At 35.4% G+C, this 24196-nt stretch overlaps 2 protein-coding genes and 1 non-coding gene across 4 annotated transcripts in view; 1 reads left to right on the plus strand and 2 right to left on the minus strand.

Moving 5' to 3' along the window:
- Plaa (phospholipase A2 activating protein) overlaps positions 1 to 3035 on the minus strand; it is a 33161-nt gene extending 30126 nt beyond the window's left edge. Inside the window, exon 1 of one of the 2 annotated variants that reach the window (XM_026387854.2) lies at positions 2280 to 3035. In XM_026387854.2, coding sequence (XP_026243639.1) covers positions 2280 to 2428 — 149 coding nt within the window. In that variant the 5' untranslated portion in view covers positions 2429 to 3035. The remainder of the gene's footprint in view (positions 1 to 2279) is intronic. The other variant, XM_026387853.2, reaches the window with a different exon arrangement.
- Positions 3036 to 7658: 4623 nt separating this feature from the next.
- The window catches only part of Ift74 (intraflagellar transport 74), a 68449-nt gene continuing 51911 nt past the window's right edge, over positions 7659 to 24196 (plus strand). The window contains exons 1-8 of the mRNA XM_026387856.2: positions 7659 to 7851; positions 11706 to 11844; positions 14775 to 14910; positions 17529 to 17577; positions 19927 to 20025; positions 20184 to 20244; positions 22237 to 22296; positions 23473 to 23534. Of these exons, the coding sequence (XP_026243641.1) occupies positions 11725 to 11844; positions 14775 to 14910; positions 17529 to 17577; positions 19927 to 20025; positions 20184 to 20244; positions 22237 to 22296; positions 23473 to 23534 (587 nt within the window). The 5' untranslated portion in view covers positions 7659 to 7851; positions 11706 to 11724. The remainder of the gene's footprint in view (positions 7852 to 11705; positions 11845 to 14774; positions 14911 to 17528; positions 17578 to 19926; positions 20026 to 20183; positions 20245 to 22236; positions 22297 to 23472; positions 23535 to 24196) is intronic.
- On the minus strand, positions 12642 to 12716 carry Trnaa-ugc (transfer RNA alanine (anticodon UGC)). The gene has a single exon. It is a non-coding gene; the product is annotated as a tRNA-Ala (tRNA).

The raw sequence follows: 24196 nt of genomic DNA on the forward strand, positions 1-24196 counted from the left end.
AGAGACTTTCTGAGTTTTCAATGGATTTCAGTTTAAGACTAGATATCTGATTTAGTCCATCCTAGAAGAGAACTCTGTGTCTCCCGAGAAGTAAATTCTATTCTAGTTCATCCCTATACTTACTACCTTGAGCCAGAACCATACTGACAATGTACTTGTGAATACATATTTCATTTACTACCTGACTCCAAGCATTGTACAGTCTTTCATTAATTTATTAATATCCCATGAAATAAAAACTGTCAGTATGCCAGCCTTGTGAACCCTTTTATAACACTAAAGGTGTAGTTTGAGACATTCTAGTTAGGAAGCATAAAATGTCAATCACCTAGTGAAGGAGATGTTCTAACCTGAGCGCTGGAAAGAGAAAAATAATCTTGTATCAGTAATACCCCAATATCTACCCCTGTGCCTGACAAAATGCAAGTTTTTCATATAAACACCTGAATGTATTTGGGGAAAAATAATGTGATTTAAATCAGTTCTCAAATAGAAGATTAGAATCAGTTCTCAAATACAAGATCATTTTAGACCAAAGTTCATCAAGTTCCTAGATTATGCAACTTTCCAGTGATTTAAACTTTTGTCAACGTGGCACAGTCCTACAAACATATAAAAGTTTAATGACAGGATTCCACTATTAAAATAGGCATCTTCCTACAATGTTTATATCCTTCTGAGCATGTTTTTACTGAACTTGATTCTATGCATTTACTTTTTGTTTTGTTTTGTTTTGGTGCCAAGGATTGAATTGTGTTTTCTTAGTATACATTATCACTGAGATATAAGCCAATCTTTAAAAAATGTATTTAATTAGTTATGTTTGGAGGACCGTTTTAAAGTCTCAAAATTAATCATTGTTCTCAAATACACAAACAGCTACCTAACATGTTATAAGTGGTTTGAAATACCACAGAACCTTAAAGAGTTAGAAGAGACCTTTAGAGATCATTTTATTCAAGTCAATACAGGAATTTGCTGTATAATTTCCCTAGTCTAATCTACCATCATGTGTAGGCTGCATTACTGCAAAAGCCTACAAACAGATCTATTTTCACACTTGTCCTTTTCCAATTTATTTTCTATCAGTAGATAGCAAAAATTTCTCAACAAGAAATCCCATCATACTCCCAACTATCTGAATGCTTCTACCTCTGAACTCCATGACCTGGTTCCTGCCAGGCTCACCTCACCATTTACATCCTCCTGTTACACAGGAACTTTCCTTTTTCTCAATACAGGGACTCAGTGTTCCTCCTGCTGTCCAGGCTGTTCCTTCATTTTAGGTCTTCCAGCTCAACCATCCTCATTTCTCCCTCCCCAAGACCAGCACAATCCATCTCATGCTTCTGATGTCAGCTTTAAAAAACAAAAACATCTCCTGGAGAAGCTTCCTTTTTAACACTACCCCCCCCCCCATTCTTTATCTGTATTCTTCATAATATATATGTCAATTCATCTTCCTCAGCAGATTAAGAGAGTTCCATAAACATGTGAATTGTCTGTTTTCTCCCAATAGTTAGCAATTGAATTTAAGAATGGTAACCCCAAATCTGAAACCTCTAGTGATGTGAGACTTATTAAACAAAGTAAGTAACCTCAATTACAATCAGTTGTAAACCCTTAAACTTGATCTGGACCTTTTTATTTATTTATTTAGTTTGAGAATTTGGCTGATAAAACTTTGAAGGCAATGAGCCTTCCTCAAGAAAAGAGCATATCCACACAGCAATAAGCATCTTGGGGGTATCATCCACGTGATCCATCACAGAGCCCAGACTAAAATACTCTAACCTGCACCACAAAGAGAGGATTCAATGCAACCTTCTGAAATGCAATTTTTGAGATCTAAAGGAAGACTACAGAGCAACTTCTAGGAAAAAAGAAAAACAACAAATCACCAATATGAAAGATGCTTTCACATTACCTCACTTAGGAAGGTGCACCTGGCATCAGTAAATTTTCAACTCTAAAACAAACTTTGGAAGATATTCTGCCAAAACTGAAACCCTCAAAAGTAAGAGGATCCTCCAAGGTCACCAACTCGTGAAGTGGTCAAGTTAAGACAAGGCGGCAGGTGTCTGGTCCTCCAAACCCGTACTAGATCCACTTAAATCTGAAGTCTTACACTGAGCGCCTAGAGTGCCACAGCTCTGAAAATCGGCTGGGACCTGGGAACCGAGGGCAGGAAACGAAGTATACAGCCCGGAAGGGTCGCTCTTCCTTCCCTGCGGGAAGCCCGCAACGAAGCCAAGGGCAGCCCAAGTCGCAGCGCTCACCTGTCCGGGGCCCAAAGGCGGGTGGTGCGGTCTCGGGACACCGACACAAAGGCCCCCGGCGGATAGAGGCAGCACACCAGGCCCCGCACGTCCAGCTCGTGGCCCGGGAGGGAGCAGCTCAGCCGGTACCTGGCGGCGCCGCTCGCCATGGCCCGTGTGGGTCGGACGCCCGGAACCCGGGCACTGCGCGAGATCCGTCCACAGGGCACACCTGGCGTGCACCGGCTGCCGCGGGAGTTGGGCCTGCAGGTGAGGAGCGACGGGAGACCGGAAGAGCCTGGGAGCCGGTGCGGAAGGGCGGCGGGGAAGGGGCGCGCCGAGCGAGCCGAGTGACACAGCAACCCTGACTTGCACGCCGGAATTCATCATCCGCCTCAGCCCGCCATGACGCAGAGTGTGTGCGTCCCGACTGTCGAGGCCGACTCGGGGCTGCGGCTCGCTCCCCTCCCGCTCTCTGGATCGCCGGCGGAGGAAGAGAGAACCACGCCCGGTCTTTCTGTGCAGGCCGAGCCCTGTGCTTTGCTTACTTGGTCCTTTGCTGTGCCTTGGCGGAACTGTTTCTTGTAATACGGGATTCCCGCCAGGACTACAAATCCCACAGTGCCGCGCGTCAGCGGGGGTGTGAGCTGCCGGCGAGCCGAACCCGGATATTTTAAATCTGGATTCTCCGCGCTGCGCCCTGCGTAGCGGTGGAGATTGCTTCCTGACTCCTGTTAGGGCTTACTTACCCCAATTTCTCCCCACCTTCTCTACGGAGTCTCCTGAGATTTTTACAAGGTAAACGTTGTTTTTCAATGAAAACAAGAAACCCTTGGCGTCAAACTAACCTCGCTTGCCTTGTTTCAAATTATCCCAGTCTCCTTGCCCAGTGCCATCAGATTAGCTAATGAGTATGGTGGTCCGTGTCCGTTCTTTCAGGCAGTATGTACATTCGTCTGGTGGCTTTTTGCTTCTGTAGATCTAGGGTAGGCCTGAGAATGTATGTTTTTTAAGCACACCCGGGTGATGTTGCCTGTCGTCGTTGGACCACGTTGAGTGCGACTGTCCACAAGATTTGTCCTCCAACAATTTCCCTCCCACCAATTTCACTTCGCCACAACCCATTCTAAATTGCCAAGTCCAGTTAGCGCCTTTCTCACTTTTTTCCTCTTAAAATTCTCATTCGAAGTTTGGAAATCACCACTCTTCTGGTTTCTGTTTCTGATTTTAATCCTGAAATGTTGACATCTTAATACTTGCTTTGCTGTAGCAACTTCTTCCTGGGTGGACTGTTTACTATTGCTTATTTCTAAATGTATATCCCGTGATTGATATCTCCAAACTCTAGATCCGAATTTCTAGCTATTAGAAATCTCTACTTAGTAGTTTCTTGCTTTTTGAGGCGGAGAAGGGACTACCGGGGATTGAATCACTGAGCCACATCCTCAGCTCTATTTTATATTTTATTTAGGGACAGGCTCTCACTGAGTTGCTTAGCGCCTTCCTATTGCTGAGGCTGGCTTCGAACTCGTGATCCTCCTGCTTTAGCCTCTGGAGCCCTTAGGATTACACGCATGCGCCACCGCGCCCCAGAGTTTCTTGCTTAAATTTCAACATGATTCTAGACTCTTTGCCCCTACTCTCCAGCCAATTCTACACATTAAAATGGGATTATCTTTCTAAAAATTAGATTGTGTTATTCCTTTGTTCAGTAACCTTTGTTTTCCATTTTTGAGTACAGCAATATACAAGGTCTTTTATATCTCCTTTCCAGATTCATCTCTGGTGCCTCCTCCCATCCCTCAACCATATTGACTTTAGCACCATTCCTGAACACATCATGCTATTCATGTTTCCATGCTTTTTGTACATAATCTTAAAAACAAATGAAAAAAACCTATAATGCCTTTTACCACCTGTCACATTTCAACATCAGTTTATCATCTTCTGGCTCTTCTGTAGACCAGTGCAATTTTGTTATCTTCAATGTAGTATTCACTGAATTTTAACACATAAATGTGTGTGTCTTTTCTACCAGACTAAATTTCCTTCTGTCATCTCAAATGTCAACCATCTAGTTTACTGCCTCATATATATGAGGCAGTAAACTAGATGATATATATACCAGATCCTCAGTGAACCTTTCTCCACTGTACAAAGCAATTTTCAGTCTTTTAGTCCTCACAATAACCCTGCAAGGCAGATGGTTTTATTACTCCCATTTACAAATAAAGAATTTGTCTCATCAACGACAAACAGATCAGCTGTTGAATTGTGTGATTGTGCACACCTGTAATCCAATGCTAGAAGCTGAAGTAGGAGGACCCCAGGTTTCAAGTCAGTCTGAGCAATTTAGTGAGACCATGTCTCAAAAATGAAAAGGACTGGGGATGTAACTTAGTGGTAGAGCACCCCTGGGTTTAATCCCCAGCACCAGAAAAAAAAATATATATATAAATCAACAAAAAGGCCATTGTGCTATTGCTCCTGCACTAAAGCCAAACTCAACAGTAAAAGGAAATTTAAGCTTAGCCAATCAAAAGCTGCCTAATTTTCCTCTGGACTTTCTGAAGGGAGCCTCCTGTGTAATCAGGGAATACATGGAATCAGTGAGGGCAGAAGATCAGCCAACTTTATCTAACAATCTCATATATGACATATGTTCAATAGTATTTTTTAAATTAGTTAACAACTGAAATAACTTAAATCACATAGCAAGAATGTAATGGAGCTCAGACTAAACTTAAGTTTTGTGAACACAAAACTGAGCTCTACAATATTTTAGATGTTAAGCAATTCATACATTTAAAACATTTTCTTCTTACTCTCCATCTGTGTACAAAGTGACAAATTCTGGATTCTCCTGCCATGTGCCTGAGGGCATGTAGGACTACTCTAGATGATGTTACAAGTTTTTTCCAGAAAAAAACAGGATAGTTACCCAATCCAGACCAAACATTAAAATTTATGTAAACTGAGTTATGCATTACAGTTTTGATTCTCAGTATGATTACACATGCTGGGCAAGTGTATCTCTGAGCCATGTGTCCATCCCATTTTTTAAATAATCAAATAATGAGATTTTAGGGCTCTAGTATTATTTAATCAGTGTGTTTAGATTTTTTTCTAGTCATTTGCTGTAACAAATACTGTTCAAATGAATAACCTTGGTTATGAACATATGTGTTATATATGTACATGAATCCAATAAGAAGATATGCTGAGGGCTGGGGATGTGGCTCAGTGGTAGAGCGCTTGTGCAGCATGGGTGAGGCACTAGGTACAATTCTCAGCACCACATATAAATAAATAAAAATTTAAAAGTCCATTGGCAACGCAAAAAAATATTTTTTAAAAAGAATATATGCTGAATTGCTAGAAGTGCAATTGCTGGTCAAAGGACATGTACATTGAATTTTCATAGCCATTTTTTTTCCATAGACACTCCCATCAGTGGATCTAGTATTTTTTCACTTGATGTGAATATTCACTAACACATTCATTAATATCTTCTGTTTTTCTGCTCTAGAAACATTTAATGATGCTATTTCTGAAAGTTTGTTTTTTTTTAAAAAAAATCTACATTCATACTGCAAATGTCCATATTTTTTGACTTTTTTCTTCTGTGGGCTCTGGCATAACTGACCTTATTCAATAACAAGTAATCTCTTGGTTGTTATCTTAGGGTTAGTCAAATGACCAATAAGCCAACCAGACTATGGAGATATATGTGTGTGTGTGTGTGTGTGTGTGTGTGTATAATTCTTTGGCTGAGTCTGGTTTCCTCTCAGTCTTCTAAATAGCTGGGATTACAGGCATATGCCACCACTCCCAGCTTCAAATAATCTTTATTCTGCTTCTACATAAACTCTATAAAATGTTTGCCTTCAGCCACCTCTAACAGAGTCCTGAACCACTTCTGGTTTACAACTGCTGCCTGCTCAAGCTCTTTAAACTTTTCACATGCTGTTATAGTTCAGATATGGGGTGTCCCTCAAAAATTACTGTCAATGCAGGAATATTTGAAGGTGAAATGATAAGATCATGAGAGTTGTAACCTCATCAATCCATCTTAGTTGGAATAGACTGACTAGGTCTTACCTCTAGGCAGATGGGCATGGTTGGAGGAGGTCAGTCACTGGGGGAATGCCCTATTGCTTTCTGCTCTATCCTGACCCCACAAGGAGCTGAGTAGCTAGCTTTACTCCACTGAATTTTTCCACCATGATGTTGTACCTCACCTTGAACCCACAGCAATGAAGTCAGCCACCAGTGGACTCTCTGAAACCATGAGCCCCAAATAAACTCTTCTCCTTGAAATTATTCTGATATTTCATTTACAGTGATGCAAAAGCTAACTGAAACATATGCTAAAGTTTATATTTCAAAGTTTTTTAGTAAGAAAAACACAGGGTGCATTGGAGATGTTAAATAGGGAAGAGGCAGAGGGAATTGGAGATTATTCAGTGGAGTGCCAGAGAATTCTCTGAAGAAAGAACATATGGGTTGAGACTTGAATGATGAACAAGACTTTTGACAGTGAAAAGCACAGGAATAGGGATTCCAGGAGGAGACAGTTCCTGTCCTGAGCCAGACAGGAACTTAATACACAAATACTCTTAAAATAAACTTATGTTAACTTAGTCACTTATCTATCCCCAACCACACCCCTAGCACTGGGGATTGAACACACAGGCACTCTACCACTGAACTACATCCCCAGTCCTTTTTATTTTGAAAAAAAAAAAGGTCTTACTGATTTGCACAGGCTGGCCTCAAACTTGGGATCCACCTACCTCAGCCTCCCAAGTCACTGGGATTACAGGCATGTGCCACCGCACCCACCTAATATCCCTGTATCTTAAAAACAACAGAATATATCTTCTCTCTCCTTCCCCAGCCCCTCTGCTTCTGTTTATGTCCTGCACTGCGCAACCTTGTGCCACCATGCTATTCTGCCATGTTTTCCCTCTTGAGAACAGCACTAAGAACAAGCACTGCTGCCTGCAACAACATACTGATGCTGGACATTGGTTGCTACAGATAGACCTTTGCAGTGTTAGACACTGGGTGTACTTGCCAAGGCTTTCACCCTTTCTTGAGTAAACTCCCTAAAGTCTGGTTCTTATACATGTCTGGGGTATGAGCATCAGATTACATAGAATTGGTTCAGGTCGGGCACTCAGAAGTCCCACTTACTGTCAAGAAAACCAAAGTGTCTCAATACAATGTTCTCCTTTTTTCTAGTCAACCTGCCTGTTGTCATGTCTTCCAAAAAATAATTGAAAAAAACAAGGCTAGTTCTCGAATATCGCGATAGAAGTTTGATCTCGTTCGTTTGTGGGTACCGGGATCTTAGGTCCAGGATTGACCAATCAGGCGCAGGGCCCTTCTTCACCCCACCCCGGTTGCCAGGATACGCAGCGCCACGCAGCCGTAGCTGGTTAGGCCTGAGGGCCTGAAAAGCCGCCCCTGAGTGACCGAGAGTCGCGGGCAGGGAAAAGCTTGCTGGTGAGTTCCTCCGCAGCGACGGCCTCGAAAAGAGTGGAGCGCCCTGAACCCTTGCCATCGCCCTCCTTCCGCGACGGTGGAGGTGAGAAAGCCCAGGTTCCATCTCTTCCTCTCGCATCTTTGTGCGCCGGTTCTTTATTCAGGCGGCGCTGATTTTATCCAATTCTTCAGCTCTTAGGGGTTTGTTTTGGGCCCCTTGCCGGCCGCTGAAGTTTTCTGTTCCAGCGAAGGGTGCGCAGAGATCTCCAGGAGTACCCTGAGGAGACCCTCCAAGCGGGACTAGACAGAAGAATCCCAGAGCCTCAGAGAGAGTCCCTGTGGGCTGAAGGATTTTACTCAGAGGAGTAGATATGTCCTTTGGTTACGTGGAAGGGACTTAGTAACACTTGTGGGAATGGTTGGTTTAGAGAGGACAGTGCCAAATGTGTTAGGTATGGTATCTGATCTTCACAATAACTCTACAAGGTGGAGCTCATGGCCACACTTTATTGTAGATATGAGGAAACACATCCAGAGAAGCTAAGTGCGTGTCAAGATTATGCAGATAGTAACTGTCAGAAGTAAAGTTTGTATCCCTAATCTATGTGGCACCAATTGACAGGCACACAACTGTGATTGTGTGAATAATCCCGAAGGTTGTGTGAATATATGAATCCCAGAGTTTGTTACTACTGCCCCTCCTTCCCCTTTTTCTTAATCCCACTGAGACTAATGTAAATGCTAAGCCTTCCCCACTACCAGTAGAGCAGAGGCAAAGAAAATCAGATGGAATTTTTGTATATTGGCAGTTTTCTTGAAAGTTATCAGAAAAGCTAAAATGAGAGTGACTGATTCTGCTGGAAACCACAGTTTAATTGTACTAGCTCTTGGAGAAACTGTTTTAAAATTAAACCCTGTTCTCCTTTCAAAAACTCATTTCAAGAAATCCCCCTTTCCATTTTAAATAATGCTATTGCTTTGTCTGCAGAGTTCAAAACGGCAGTTAAGTACACTTAACAATATGAGGTAATAATGGTATATCTGACTAGAAATTTCCAGTGAAAAAATGAAAATCAGAATTGGTGTCCAGTTTAAAGGACAGGAGGATAGATATCGATATACGAGTCATCAGCGTAGTTACAGTAGAAAGTAGATAGTAGAAAGAATAAAAGCAAGTCAGGTGCGGTGATATATGCCTGTGATTTGGAGGCTGAGGTAAAAGGACTGCAGGTTGTGAGTCATCATGGACAACTTAACCAGATCCTGATTCAAAGTAAATAAATAGAAAGAGCCAGGTATGTATGGTACAGTACTTGCCTCACTTGCCCAGGATGCATGAGGCCCTATGTTTCATTTCCTAGCATTTAAAAAAATATATACTAAACATGGGTGCTGCAAAAAAAAAAAAAAAAAGCAAGAACTGGGTATAGGTTATAAAAATAGAGAAGCTATTTTAGTTTGCCATATGTATTGTTTGTGAGCATCAGCATTTTTGTTTATTTTAAATTTTTTTATTAAATGCTATTTTTATTAAAAGTTGATATATAAAATTGTACATATTAATGGGGTAACATGAGATTCAATATGTGTGTTATGTAATGTTTAAATTGGATTAATAATATCTATCTCTGCAAACATTTATCATTTCTTTGTTTTGACTGTTTAGTAAAATTTTCCTCTTTGTTGTTGTTGTTGGAATTGATACAGGGCTTTCTGCTTGCTAGGCATGTATTCTATCCCTGAGCTATACTCCTGACCAAATTTAGTAAATTTTTGTAATTAGCAATCTCTTAGTATAAGAGGAGATTGAAAAGATATAAAAGTCAACAAAGTTTCTGCCTGTCACTGAGACAGATGCTGAGGATATAAAGATGAATAAAATCCAGCTTTCCCTGTAAAGGGAGAGAAATACTTAGGCAGATCGTTAATATCAATTGTGATAGATACATGTGCACAATGCATAGTAGCATATAGAACTGACCAACAAATTCAAATTGAAGAAAGTGGAGGTGGTTATGGAGTGATCATGGAAGGATTCCTAGAGAAGATAATGGGCAAGTTGTGTGTTAGGCAAGGGAACTAGTTAAGAGGCTGATGTAATAGTCCACTTGTGTCAGGGAGGCCTTGAATTGACCAGTGCTATAGGAATAGAGAGGAAGACACATGTTAAACAGTAATAAAATCAGTAGAACTATTTGATAAGCTCTGGGAAGTGAAGGAGAAGAGAAATCAAGGATGAAGTGTTTGACTTATGTACAGCTAGAAGATGGTGCCAAGAGAAAGAATAACTTGGGGAGATGATCAGAAGTTTAGATTTACGTATATTTATTTTGAAATATTTAGGAAACATCTAAGTTGAGATGTTAAATAATTATTTGGATATAAACACCTTAAGCTGAGTGTGTCAGGACTGGAGATAAGGAGTTATGAATCCTCAGTTTTAATTATTAAAGCCCTTAGTGTAGATAAGGTGACCTAATGAGAGCTTAGAGCAAAAAAAGAAAAATAGGCTGGATGATATCTTGGGGAATGCTCTTACTGAAGGGCAGAATAAGATCTAGGAGACTGAAAAAGATGTTCAAAAGGAGAATATTATGGAGATGGTTTCATGTAAGAATGGAAACTAGTAATAGATGTCATGTCCTTGGCAATATTTGCAGGGGTCATTTGAATGAAATAGTGGGCATCCAGGAAATAGGTCTTCTTTTTATGGGCGGGAGTACTTGGAATAGAACCTGGGGCCCTTTACCACTGAGGTACATCACCAGCCTTTTTATTTTTTTTTAATTTTTTTTATTGGAGCTTTATAGCTGTACATAGTAGTTGAGTTCATCCCAACAAACTCATACCTGCATAGAAATCAGTTTCAGTTTATGATCCCTCCTGTTCCCTCACCCTTTTCCCTCTGATCTTCCCCACTCTCTTCTTCTACTAGACTTCCTTTCACTCCTTTATTAATTTGATTGGTTCTTTAAGTAATCTTATCCTTCCCTCCCCCTTTCCTTTATAATACTCTAGCTTCTGCAAATGAGAGAACCTTTTTTATTTTGAGACAGAGTGTTGCTAAATTGTTGAGAATGGCCTTGAACTTGTTAGTCCTCCTGCTTCAGTATCCTGAGTCAGGCATGCCCACCATGCCTGGCAAAAACAGGGTTTTCTTAAAAGATTGGTTACATAAAGAAAGAATATCTGGGGGAGAGTTAGAGATGGTTGTAAGATCAAGAGATTAGTTTTTATGGTTAGCAAAAAACTGACTTAAGAGATTGGAGGAAGTTTCAAGAAATCAACAGAAATGGAGGTAATGCCCAAAGGAGATGGGATCAAGAGGGCAAATCAGAATAGAGATTGATCTTGATCGAGAATAGGGATGGCTAGGGAGATTGGAGGGCAAAATGGATTAGGTTAATTTGTGTGTTCTAAAGATGGATGATAAAAGACTTGATTTTCCAGTTAGTAGGAAATAACTTGTTGATGGTGGTAGGAACAGAAGTTGGAATAGAAACATGGTTAAGGATCAGAAATACCAAAGAGAGAGAGAGAGAGAGAGAGAGAGAGAGAGAGATAGATTGTTAATTAGAGGAGCTTGTAAAATAACAGGGAAATAAGGAAAAATCATGTGGGAAATAAGGAAAAATCATGTAATAAATGGTCCAGTAGTTCTAAATGGAATATTAACCCATTATGCCCTGTTGTTCTATGGATCTTTGTAGGGCATTTAAGTACTTGTTCTAAGTTTTTATAGGTATCCTATGTATAGGATGATGGGACATAATATAATAGGTTAATGTCAAATTTGAACAAATCAAAGCAGGTTTAGCCTTATAGTGTTCCTGGAATGGTAATTTGCAAGAATAATGGTCATGAATTAAATGTTTGAAGAAAGGGTATAATGGAACAATTGTATCTTGCTATAAAAGACATCAAAGGAAAATTGAACTATTTATTGTTTCCAAACAGTGGTTAAAGTGAACAAATAATGGCCAGTAATCACAAAGCTTCAGCATCTCGCCCTGTTTCACGAGGTGGAATTGGGTTGACAGGAAGACCTCCTTCTGGAATGCGACCCCTATCAGGAAATAATCGAGTGGTGACTGGAGTAAGTTTAAATAAAACAAATCTGTGGAATGCTTATGCATATATCATGGTAGAAGTTGGAAAACTTCTCTGTATGAGAGATTCTGCTTTGTGTTCCTTTATTCATTAAGCATAAAGTTATATAAATGACTTTTTGTTTTTTTTGTAATTTTTTGGTACCAGGGATTGAATTTAGGTATGCTTAATTACTGAGTCACATCCGCAGCCCATTTATTTTTTATTTTGAGACCGCATCTCACTAAGTTGCTGAGGTTGGCTTTGAACTTGTGATCCTCCTGCTTCAGCCTCCTGAGCTACTGGGATGACAGGTGTGCACCACCATGCCCAGCAATATGTTTGTTTTTTTGTAAAACATGTGAAAATATAAATATGGGACAATTTTGAGACAACACCACTGAGGGATGTTGCCCGCTGTTGCTGATCCTCAATTTTATTTTAAAGCTACAATAATTTTAAATGGTACAGTGCATTGGTGCCAGAATCAAATGAAATAAAATAGACTAGAAATAGAATCAAGCATATGTAAGAATTAGTGATTAAGATGGCATTTCAACTTAGTTGTAAAAGCATAGAGTATTCATTAGAACATTCCAAAAACAAACTATTTGTTTAAAAAGATTTTGATCCCTCTCTCACATCTTTTATCAGAATTCTAAATAGTTTTGAAACTTGATATTTTGAAAATATAATCACAGCTGCATTAGAGAATTTATATTTCGTATAAACTTGATATAGGCTAGGACTTTCTAATAAGAACTGAAATGCCAAGTAATGAAAAGGAGAATAATTTCAAAGCTTTTTGGGAGCTGGGGATTGAACCCAGGGCCTTGTGCATGCAAGGCAAGCACTCTACCAACTGAGCCATATCCCCAACCCTAAGGAGAATAATTTCAGAATTATATATTTGAATTAAAAAATTGAAAACACCAAGAAAAATGATAAGCTGGTAAAAAATATTTATAAAAACAGAATTCATAATCTTAAAATGATATAACAAACTTTACTAATTTGTAAGAGTTTTTTCTGTATTAAGTCTATAAACCTATGTTCAATCAGAATTCCATGAGATTTCTTCTGAAGGATGGAAGGAATGCCACTATAAAATTATTTCAAAATTCATCTAGAATAAAAAAGCAAAACTAATAAGAAGCATAATTGCATAAACATTTTTTATAAAGGTTGAGTATGAGTGAAACTATATTCTAATTGCCACAGCAATTTTAGAAACAAACTGCTAAATATTAAGAGCATAATGTCATAAATCAGTGAATCAAGAAGAAAAACACTATATTAGAAAAAGTGGGATAAAGTTTACAGAATAATTCTCAGCAGAAGAATATCCAGTAAAGATGATTACATATTTTTAAGTATCATAATAAGAAAAGTCTTGAGACCTAATGACCTTATGACAAGTGAGACTTAAATTATGATATTTTTATCCCTATAATGAGCTATTAGATAGTCATTAAAATTATTTTTAAATATATTTGAGAAAAGAAATTCTTCTTTTTGGTACTAGGGATTGAACTTAGAGGCACTTAATCACTAAGCCACTTCCCTGTCTCTTTTTATATTGCATTTAGTGACAGGGTCTCACCAAGTTGCTGAGGCTGGCTTTGAATTTGGCAATCCTCCTTCCTCAGCCTCCCAAGCTTCTGGGATTACAGGTGTGTACCACCACACTTGGCAAAATTCTTTTTTTTTTTTTTTTTTAGAGAGAGAGGAGAGAGAGAGAGAGAGAGAGAGAGAGAGAGAGAGAGAGAGAGAGAGAGAATTTTTAATATTTATTTTTTAGTTCTTGGCAGACACAACATCTTTGTTGGTATGTGGTGCTGAGGATCGAACCCGGGCCGCACGCATGCCAGGCGAGCACGAGCCACATCCCCAGCCATTGGCAAAATTCTTTATAATGTAGAATTAAGAAAAAAAAGTGTAACCTCAACTTAACTTATAAACATGCATTTATATGTGCATAGAAAATAAAGTAGGAAGAAATGAATATACCACAATGTCTGTAATATTTTCTCTGATATTCACACAGATGGCTTTGACTAACTCAGAGGGTGCTTAAAGCTGATGCTTAAGTTAACTGCAAACAACAGATAATTCTTGGTCCTATGTTTATTTTGGGGGGCAGGAATAGCTTTGTTAAAGTCAGTACCTCATGTTTTCAGATTTTTCTAGAGTTTTCGGGTGTATTATCACATCAATTTAGAAAAGACTTTTCTGACATCTCCTTAGATATACTAAACTAGGATATCTTTTTCTTTTGTTCTAATAAGAATTAATGCTTGTTAATTAAATATTTACAAAATGAATCTGACATTGCCACTTATTAATGTTTGTATTTTCAAAAATAATAATCATCTTAAAATATGCAAACAACAAAGTAATGGAGTTCCTGTTGAATGTGTAAACACTGTCAATAGTGTTGTATCTATCTTCTAGACTTTTCTACTGTGCATTTATTTACAAATAATCAAACACATATGCACATATAATTTGTATGGTTTTGGTCTGTTCCAAAATCAGAATAATACCACGTGCATTGATATTCTTTCCATTTTTTTTTTTATTGGAGCAATATAGTTGTACATATTGAAGGGATTTGTTTTAACATATTGGTACATGCACCTAATATATGCATTGTTTTGCATCTCTCTTTTGTTTCAATCATATGTTCTGAATATATTTCCATGTGAGTACATATCTATCCATTAATGTATATGGTTTATATGATATAATATGTTCATAAATTTAAATATTCAAGAAATTTATTATCTAATAATATTGAATAATAGTATTATTCCATACAGTAAAAATGCAAGGAATATTTTACTAATTATGTAGAATTTTAAGTTTTCAAATTATCTTTGCATTCTAGAAGGACTGTTTTTTACTATTTTAATGAAAGTAAAATCTTTTTTTTAGTTGCCCCCTGGAACAGCAAGACCAGGTTCTCGTGGTGGTCCTTTGGGGACTGGTGGTGTTCTGTCATCTCAGATCAAAGTTGCTGATCGTCCTGTAACACAGCAAGGTTTGAGTGGAATGAAAACTGGGATGAAAGGTATTTGTTTTATGAAGATGAGTATATTTTGTACAAAAAGTATTACATTACCATATAACCAAATCAGAATTAGAACATAATTCTTGTTAGATTCATAAAATGGTTGTGAGATAAAAACAGAATGAATATGAAAACACATTGTAAACTAGTAAGTTATAAACATGAGTTATTTTGATATTCATTTTTCTGAATATGTAACTTTGTTATAAGTTAAAGGAATTCAAAATCATGTAGCAATATTCTGATATACTTTTTAGTAGTTTTCATATAAAAATGAAGCTATTAAAATATTGGTATTTATAATCAGTGAGTCAAGAAATGTTACTTTTTTCCTAATAATTATAAAGATCCAGTCTATTTTTTTTTTTGGTACTGGAGATTGAAATCATGGGCACTCGACCACTGAGTCACATCCCCAGCCCTATTTTATATCTTTATTTAGAGACAGAGTCTTACTGAGTTGTTTAGTGCCTCGTTTTTGCTGAGGCTGGCTTTGAAGTCTCAATCCTATTGACTCAGCCTCCCAAGCCACTGGGATTACAGGCATGTGCTACCACTCTGGCTCCATTCTAATTCTTAAATAAGGAACTAAGTCTGGCAAATAAGTCTCTTCTGAATCTCTCATTATGCATCTATTTAGAAAATCATTAGAAAAATGAATGCATATTGTGTATGTGGTATATATAAACAAACCTTGGTAAACTTTTTGTGTGTGTGTGAAAAGTTTTTTTCTTTAATTTTGACAAATGGCTGGGGATGCAGCTCAATAAAGGGTACTTACCTAGCCTATGGAAGCCCTAGGTTCAACTACCAGCAAAAAAAAAAAAAAAAAAAAAAAAAAAAATCATTATGTTCTTTATTGTGACAAATGGTTTATCAGGGAAGAAGATATTCTGCTATTAAAAAATTAATTTTAAGATACATAGTACAATTGACCCTTATTATTCAGTGCTTTACATCTGCAGATTCAGTCAACCACAGATCAAAAATAGTTGAAAAAAGCTGCATCTGTACTCAACACATACAGGCTATTCTTGTCATTAGTCCCTAAACAATATAGTGCAACAACTATTTCTATGGCATTTACATTATATTAGATACTATAAGCAATTTAGAGATGATTTAAACTACATGCAATGATACACACAGGTTATATGCAAATATTAGGTCATCTTGTATAAAAGACTTGAGAATTCCTGGATTTGGGTGTCTATACAAGGGGTCCTAGAATCAGTCCCCTACAATTGCCTTGAGATGACTGTACTTTTTATAATAATATGTCATGACTTTTAGTAATTATCAATACTATAAAAGTGAAGCAAAATTATATAGTTGTTCAACTAATCTTTAAAATGTATTCAAAGTAATTTTTAAATGTTTAATGTTACTTTCAAAAAACATTAAGGATAGAAATATACTTAAATTTTCTAGAGAATATGTCAGATATTTATCTTATATAAACTTCCTTCAAAACAGACCAAGTGTCATTTAAAATGGTCTGTTTCTATGAATATACTTCAAAGCCTTACATGAGAGTTCAGATTGTTACCACTATGCACCATTATCTGCTGTGACTTTTGTTCTTTCTTATTCTAAGTCCCATTTCCAGTTATTACAAGACATTTTTCCTTTCTACTAAGAACAGACATTACAGGCAGTACTTTCTAGACTTTACTTCTCACACTTTGCAAGGCATTTCATCCCTTATAAAATTTGGGACATTTAACCTAGAAATACTTTTTTGGGCTTGTTTGTTATTGTTTTGTTTGCCATGCCTGGAGATCAAACCCAGATCCCTGAACTTAGCTAGGCAAATACTCTACCCCTGAGCTATGCCCCAAACCCCTAGGAATACTTTCTTCATTCTACTGAAATATAATAGCATGTATTTATTTATTTATTTAGGTACCAGGTACCAGGGATTGAGCCCAGGGGCACTTAACCACTGGGCAACATCTCCAGCTCTTTTTTATATTTTATTAGAGATAGGATCTCACTAAGTTGCTTTGAGCCTCACTAAGTTGCTGAGGCTTTGAAGTATATTCAAGGCTTTGAACTCTCCATCCCCCTGCTTCGCACTCCTGAGTTGCTAGTATTACAGGCGTGCATTACCACGCCCAGCTAACATCATGTTTTTAAAAGTCTCCTAAGAGAAATTCGGAAAATTGTTGTCTCTTAGTCACATTTAGGAATATCTAAAGTCTCCAATATCTAATAGTCATTTGTAATACTCAAAATTAAGTAAAATAAAAATTAATTTCTTTAGTAGCACCAGCCATTTTTCAAGTGCTCAGTAGTTCCATGTAGCTACTCTTAATTGGACAGTCCTACTATATTTTGTTGTCAGAGAAACTTCTTTTTTTAGGCTCCCTTATGCCTAGTTTCCATTTAGCTAGCCTGTACTATGAATCTACTATCTTAATAGTCTCACATCATTCCATCTTTGTGGTCTTTTTAAAATATCATGATTTTAAGATACTAGTTCTCTTTTCTTAATGTTTGGTGGCAGTAATGAAAGCTGTCTGAGAATTATGATGTATAATTCTGGTTGTGCTTTGGATTTTTGCTATTTTGCTGGCATTTTGAGACTGGACACTAACATTTAAACATTTTTTCAGGTCCCCAGAGGCAAATTTTAGACAAATCTTATTATCTCGGACTTCTTAGGTATGTTAATTAAACATGTCTTTCTATGAGTGATCATGAAGTTTTATCTATGGTTCTTATCATAATAATTAGGTATCTGTTGATGCCTAAGAATTATTTTGTAGTTTATCAATTTCTGGTTTATTTGGCTATTCTGTAAAATATATACAATAATAGAATTAGACTGAGATATAAAATTTTATGTATTTGCATATATATGAGCTATATATTTTGTCTCAGTCTGTTTGTACTTCTATAACAAAATGCCTGAAGTTGGGTGATTTAATAATTATGTAAATTTATTTCTCTTAGTTCTGGACATTAGGAAGTCTAGGATCAGTGTACTGGTAGGATCAGTGTTTGATAAGGGCCTGGTTCAATAGATAGCACAATCTAGGTGTCCTCTCTCTCTCACATAATTAAAGAGCAAAACAGGGCCTACCACTTCCCTCCAGCCCTTTCATAATATACTACCTAATCTTATTTATGAGGGAAGAGCCTTTCTGGCCTAATCAGCTCTGAAGCTTCACTTCTTAATACTATTGATTTGGGGACATGCACATTCAAACCATATCATAACGTTTACTGTTTTCATCTGAAGATAAACATAATATTCTAAACTTTTTGGTATTCTGAAACGTAACATTTGTGTTATTGTAATGTCGCCTGTTATACCTAATGAAAAAGAAAAAATCTATGGAGGGCTGGGGTATAGCTCAGTTGGTAGAGTGCTTGCTTCACATGCACAAGGACCTGGGTTCAATCTCCAGCACCACCAAAAAAAAAAAAGGAAAAATCTGTATACTTTTTTGTGACACCCTAATCAGTAGAGGGTTTTAGATAAATATATGTTTGGTAAATTACTACAAATATGATCTAATTTTAATTAATCCATAAGTTTTGTCATATGTCACTTAAGTGTGAAGCACTAAATTAAGAACTTGTCAAATGTCTAGCTCCAAATTGAGAACTTTTGGTCATTTTCTACCTACCATATGCTTGGATTTCCTATTGTTCTATCTACATTTTCCAATTTTACTTTATTTTCTTATTGGCTCCTCATCTGTATCTTCTTTCTCTCTTATTTCCATTTAATTTAATCCATTCTTCTATCATGCCTTAAAAGCCTTGTTTACTTTCTTAGTTCTTGATTCTTTTGTTTCTTAATTACCTGGAGGATCATTTTGATTCTCAAATTCCTAGGAGGCCATCTTTCCTTAAAACTAAGATTAATAACAAAGACAGTAAGTCTGTGAGATGATGTATAATGTCTCTGATATTCAGTGACATTCTAATCAAAAGAAAAAAAGGAAATAAAACAATGCCTGGTTATCGCATTGCCTCCTTTTAGGTTTTGTGCTTCTGCATCAAAGAATATTTGTTAGTATAATTGTTTTTCTAGAGCATTAGTTTTCAACTGGGTTGATTCCATTAGTAAATATTTGGCAATTTAAAATTTTTTTATAGTTGTAGATGGAAAGCATTTTGTTTATTTTTTTTTTTTTAATGCGGTGCTAAGGATCAAACCCAGTCCCTCACACATGCTAAGTAAGTGCTCTGCCACTGAGCTACAGCCCCAGCCCATATTTGGCAATTTTTATACACATTTCTGGTTGTCACAATTGGGGTTTTTTACTGCTGGCATCGAGACCAGGGATGTTTCTATACATACTGTAGTGCATAAGATAGCCCTCTACCACAAAGTTATCAGTCACTGTCCTAAAATGTCAGTAATGCCACTATTGAAAAATTGTAGCAGTTTTAAGAATGACAGGAATCTACATCTGTTTGACTAGGCTTCAATTCTCTTTCTTTTTGACCTTTCTTAATAATTAGAGAAACTATGTCAGTTTCTTATCAGTTGAGTAGAATTAGATGAGATAGTCCTTATTCTTATTCAAATAAACCATTGAAACATTTTTTCTTAGGGAATTTCACACTATTTATATTATTGCATATTTATGAAAAGTTTGTTTTGTTGAACTAGAAAGTCTTTTTTAGGACTTAATTGGTTTTATTAATTATCTAGACTTACAAAAGTGATGGATACAATATTTATAGAGCTGAGCAAATAATCTATCATGACTGTATCTGTTACACTGTGGATAGCACAAAAACATGAGGGTATATTCTATTACTATTTTTGAACTGTAAAGTAGTTAGTTATATCATTGGCAATTAAGTTCCAAATACATCTTTTGTGGTTTTATCTTATGAATACAAATGAAAATTCCAACCTTGATCATGTTGGAAATAGAATTATTCATTAGTTGTAATTATAGACAATCTACAAATATATATATATGAATTTTGTAACTAGAAAGCCTTTTCTAGATTAGAAGTATGGCTGACGTTCTTCTTTCTTTACAGAAGTAAAATAAGTGAACTTACAACTGAAATTAATAAACTTCAGAAAGAAATAGAAATGCATAATCAAGAGAATTCAGTGTATTTGTCATATGAAAAGAGGTAAGTAACTTTGCAGTTAAAATATGAAAGATATTTTTATGTACTCTTACTACTGAATAGGTATTAATTTAGTATTCATTCAATATTACATATCCATAGAATAAGAATTAGTAGTTATCCATAATGTTTACATGAATGTATTTATTTTATGCTTTCAGGGCAGAGACTTTAGCTGTTGAAATCAAAGAGTTTCAAGGACAACTAGCAGACTACAACATGGTATTTGCTCTTTTCTGAGAGAATTTGCTTTGAATATTTTCATTTTTTTTTTACAGCTTAAGAATACATGAATATATAGTTACTGTGAAAGAGTCAATCTATAAAATATGTAGAGAATAAAGTGCCCCTTTCTTCTCTCCTTCATTTTCCTCATCAGAAATTATTTGGCTTACCAGATTGATATGTATTCTTCTAATATGTTTTAAAACACATTAATTTATGAGTACACAAACACACATGTGTTTCTTTCTATAACAATACTGAAATAATAATTTAGTAGCTAGAATTTACTGGGTACCAACAATGCCACTGCTTTGAAAACACCTTTACCCTTTTATGGAATTTTGCCATCATGAAATTTTTAAAATTTAATTATTTAGCACACTAATTACTTCCATCTGTATGTTTTATTGTGTGTACATTCTGTCAAATAGAGTATGTAACATAAAATATTTCCACCAAGGATCCTTTCCAATGTGAACTTCAAGAAAAAACAGTTGCTTTAGAACTACTGATAACTGCCTCAAGCCTTTGGGTGTTGTTGCTTCCATGAAAATTTTCATTGTGAGAATTTTCTTTATTCTGACTCTTCGGAACATTATACAGCAGTGGTGTCCAGATTTAAAGAAAATAATAAACTTTTATCTCACTACTCCTATTAAAAATGATTACATAAATTATGATATATCTATATTGTTATATTTTGCTTATCAATAAAATTTTGCTGATTATAGTATATTTTAAATTTTAAATTTTCAGAACCACACAATCCATAACAAACATTTTGTAACATCTCGTGTTCAGTAATATTTTCTTTAGTAAATGTTATTGTATTCTAAATATGAGAGAATATTCTTATAAGATGGGGATGACAATATATAAAAGTAATTATTAGTTATGCAAAAATGTATTTGATAAGTTACTTAATAAGCTGGGCATAGTGGTGAACACCTATCTGTAATCCCCCCAACTCATGAGACTAAAGCAGAAGGATCACAAAATTTAAGCCAACCTCATCCATTTAGCAAGACACCCTATCTCAAAATTAAAAGGGCTGGTCATGTAACTTAGTAGTAAAGCTCCTGTGGGTTCAATCCCTTGTCTCACCAAAAACAAAAAGAAAGATCTTAATAATGTATAAAATATGCTGTTTATAGGTTTAATGAGCTAATACCCAATAAATAGAAAGCACTTAACTAGGTGTCTAACCTATAGTTAGCATTTAATAAATACTAAGTCTTACTAGCACTTATGTGTATAACAAATGAGAAAATGTGATGTATACTGATATATATCCTATATTAATAAAGCTTAATCTTTTGTCATCAATTACACTTACACTGTTTGTTTTAGTGTTTAAATAATTTGATTTCCTATCTGGTTCCAGTACTTCCTAAATTTATCTGTAAAATGTAGACAATAGTATTTACTTCATAGAATAATACTAAAAAAACTAAATAAGTTAGTACATGTAACAGTATTTGGCACAAATACTTTGTGCTAGCTATTAATATCATTGCCTAACTTTTTGAAGTAGGCGTACTATTGTGTCGTCTATGGATTCCTTTGTTGATTTTGTTTTTTTTTTTAATTTTTAAAAAAAAGAAAGCTGTTTTTCAGTAGTGTAAATTTGAAAACCTGTTGACGTTCTCTCCAAGAGAAAAAGAGAGTGATGAATCTGGTAAACTTCAGTCTTTTCTAATCTTTCTGTCTTTTCAGAGCAGACAAAGCTGTTTAAGGTACGAGTTGCAGGAAGAGTATTTCATTATTACCTATTTTTCCACACTAAAATGTAGTTTACTTTTTGGCCAAATGCATAATATGTATTTATTTAGTTAGCTCAATATTTGTTTTTATCTTCAAAGATAAGATGCTTTCAAGTATTGGTACTTAAATTACTACTCATTATGTGAGATTGAATTACTTTGATTATGAATTGTACAGAATGTTAAGACTAACAGAATGTGGGGTTTTTTGTGTTTTTGTTTTTAGTTGGTAGATAAACTTAATACCAATACTGAAATGGAAGAAGTAATGAATGATTACAACATGGTAAGAGAATTCATAAATATAAACAATAGATTTATAAAAATAGTATCCTCAAAATAAAGCATCTATATCTAAAAGTAGTTTGGTAAAATCTTTTAGGCCTTAGAGATGGACATTACTTTGATTCTAAATATCACTGTTATAGATGAACCCCCTTAGTTGCTCTTTTAAATTCCTCCTATTGAGTGGCTCCTCCAAGTAGATGCTTCACTGTCTGTCCACAAGGCTCTGTTTGAATTGGCCTTGTACTCAACCTTAGAATGTCTTCTATATTGCTTGTTTATAGATTAGTTAAAAATACTTCAGTTTTAATTTTTGTATAAGTGGAGTTGAGTACTCAGTAGAGATAAATGATATCTTTTTATAGTTTTAAGGGGAAAAAATGAGTAGACACAATGCCAGATGTTCTGACCTTTGATTGGTAAATAAGAATTTTATTTAGATTAACTATTTGGTAGAAAACAACGAAATGTTCATAGCTAGCCTATTTTGATTATAAACATTAGAAAGAAAATAACATAAAGCTCATAACTTATATAGCTTATAATTTATTTACATGACCAGAAACTATTCGGTAAAAACATAGTTTATAAAATGACTCTTCTAAATTTAAGATTCTAAAACCATGATAATTTAGTAGATTATTTTTATGTTTAGGATACAGAATAATTCACATAATTAAAAACTGTGCTAGAAATAAAAAGTAAGAACTTCTTCATGTGCATTGTCAGTTATTTGGGATATGTCCAAATTCTATTCTAGATTTGCACAGGTCGTGTCAACTAGGAGTACTCACGTAAATACTGAGTGATGTGAGACAAAAAACCCATGCTGGTTCTAAATTCTTCACATTATTAATTATACGTTTATTGAAAACCAGTAAATTCTTAAGATGTTGTTTTTATAAATGAAGGTTACATTGGATTATTTAACAGATCACTGAAGAACAGTGAATATTTTTGGCATGAGATTATGATGTTTATGAAAACAGCTCTTTTTATCTCATGGTGTTCTTTGTTAAATGAAACAATTACTGTAGTTTTTTTCTGGATCTTTGTGGCATTAGGATTATTATTATAATCTGTATTTGGTTCATAACCAGAATAACCTTTAAAGAAAGTATTCAGTTTAATGGTTACATTTTTATAACTAACTTCTCTGTGTTAACTATTTCTTCAGCTTAAAGCTCAAAATGATCGAGAAACACAAAGTATGGATATCATATTTACTGAAAGACAAGCGTAAGTTTATTCTATTTAAAAATCAGATTTATAAATGAGTTTACTATGTAGTTTAACTAGTGAGTTATTTATTTCCTTATAGAAGTTTTAACTTTTTTTCTATTGCCTTTTTAAATTAAAAATAAATATTTGCAATGGAAGTTTTATTTTTGTACATGTTATCTTCATTTACCACTAAATTACAAACTTCTGTATGAAGAAAATGACTGTATAGATTATATATAAATAATTTCTGCTTCTAAGAACCTAAAATTTGAGATAAGAATGTTATTATATCTTCCATTTATAATTTTAACTTAGAATATTAATTAGATTATGATATTTTAACCCCAGTTCAACTAAAAATTCATTAGTAGACTATTTAAATTTTTATTAGCATTGTTGATAATTATATTAGTATTCTATATTATATTTGTAGATTATCTGTGTCTTTATAACCTATCTAAAGACTAAATACTAGCTAGCTTTGACTTTGTTATTAACTGTGACAGTGACAGTAACACATACAAAAATAATGAGTAGACATGATGTAATTATTTTTCATGAAATTTTGGGCCCTAATTAGATACTTTATATTACAACACAAACATGAAAGATGAGCTATTTTTGTATAAACACACATATAAATTCATTCTGGACCCAAAATGTATTAATATAAATCT

The sequence above is a fragment of the Urocitellus parryii genome, chromosome 4 (genome assembly GCF_045843805.1).
Source record: "Urocitellus parryii isolate mUroPar1 chromosome 4, mUroPar1.hap1, whole genome shotgun sequence".
Classification (NCBI taxonomy): Eukaryota; Metazoa; Chordata; class Mammalia; order Rodentia; family Sciuridae; genus Urocitellus; species Urocitellus parryii.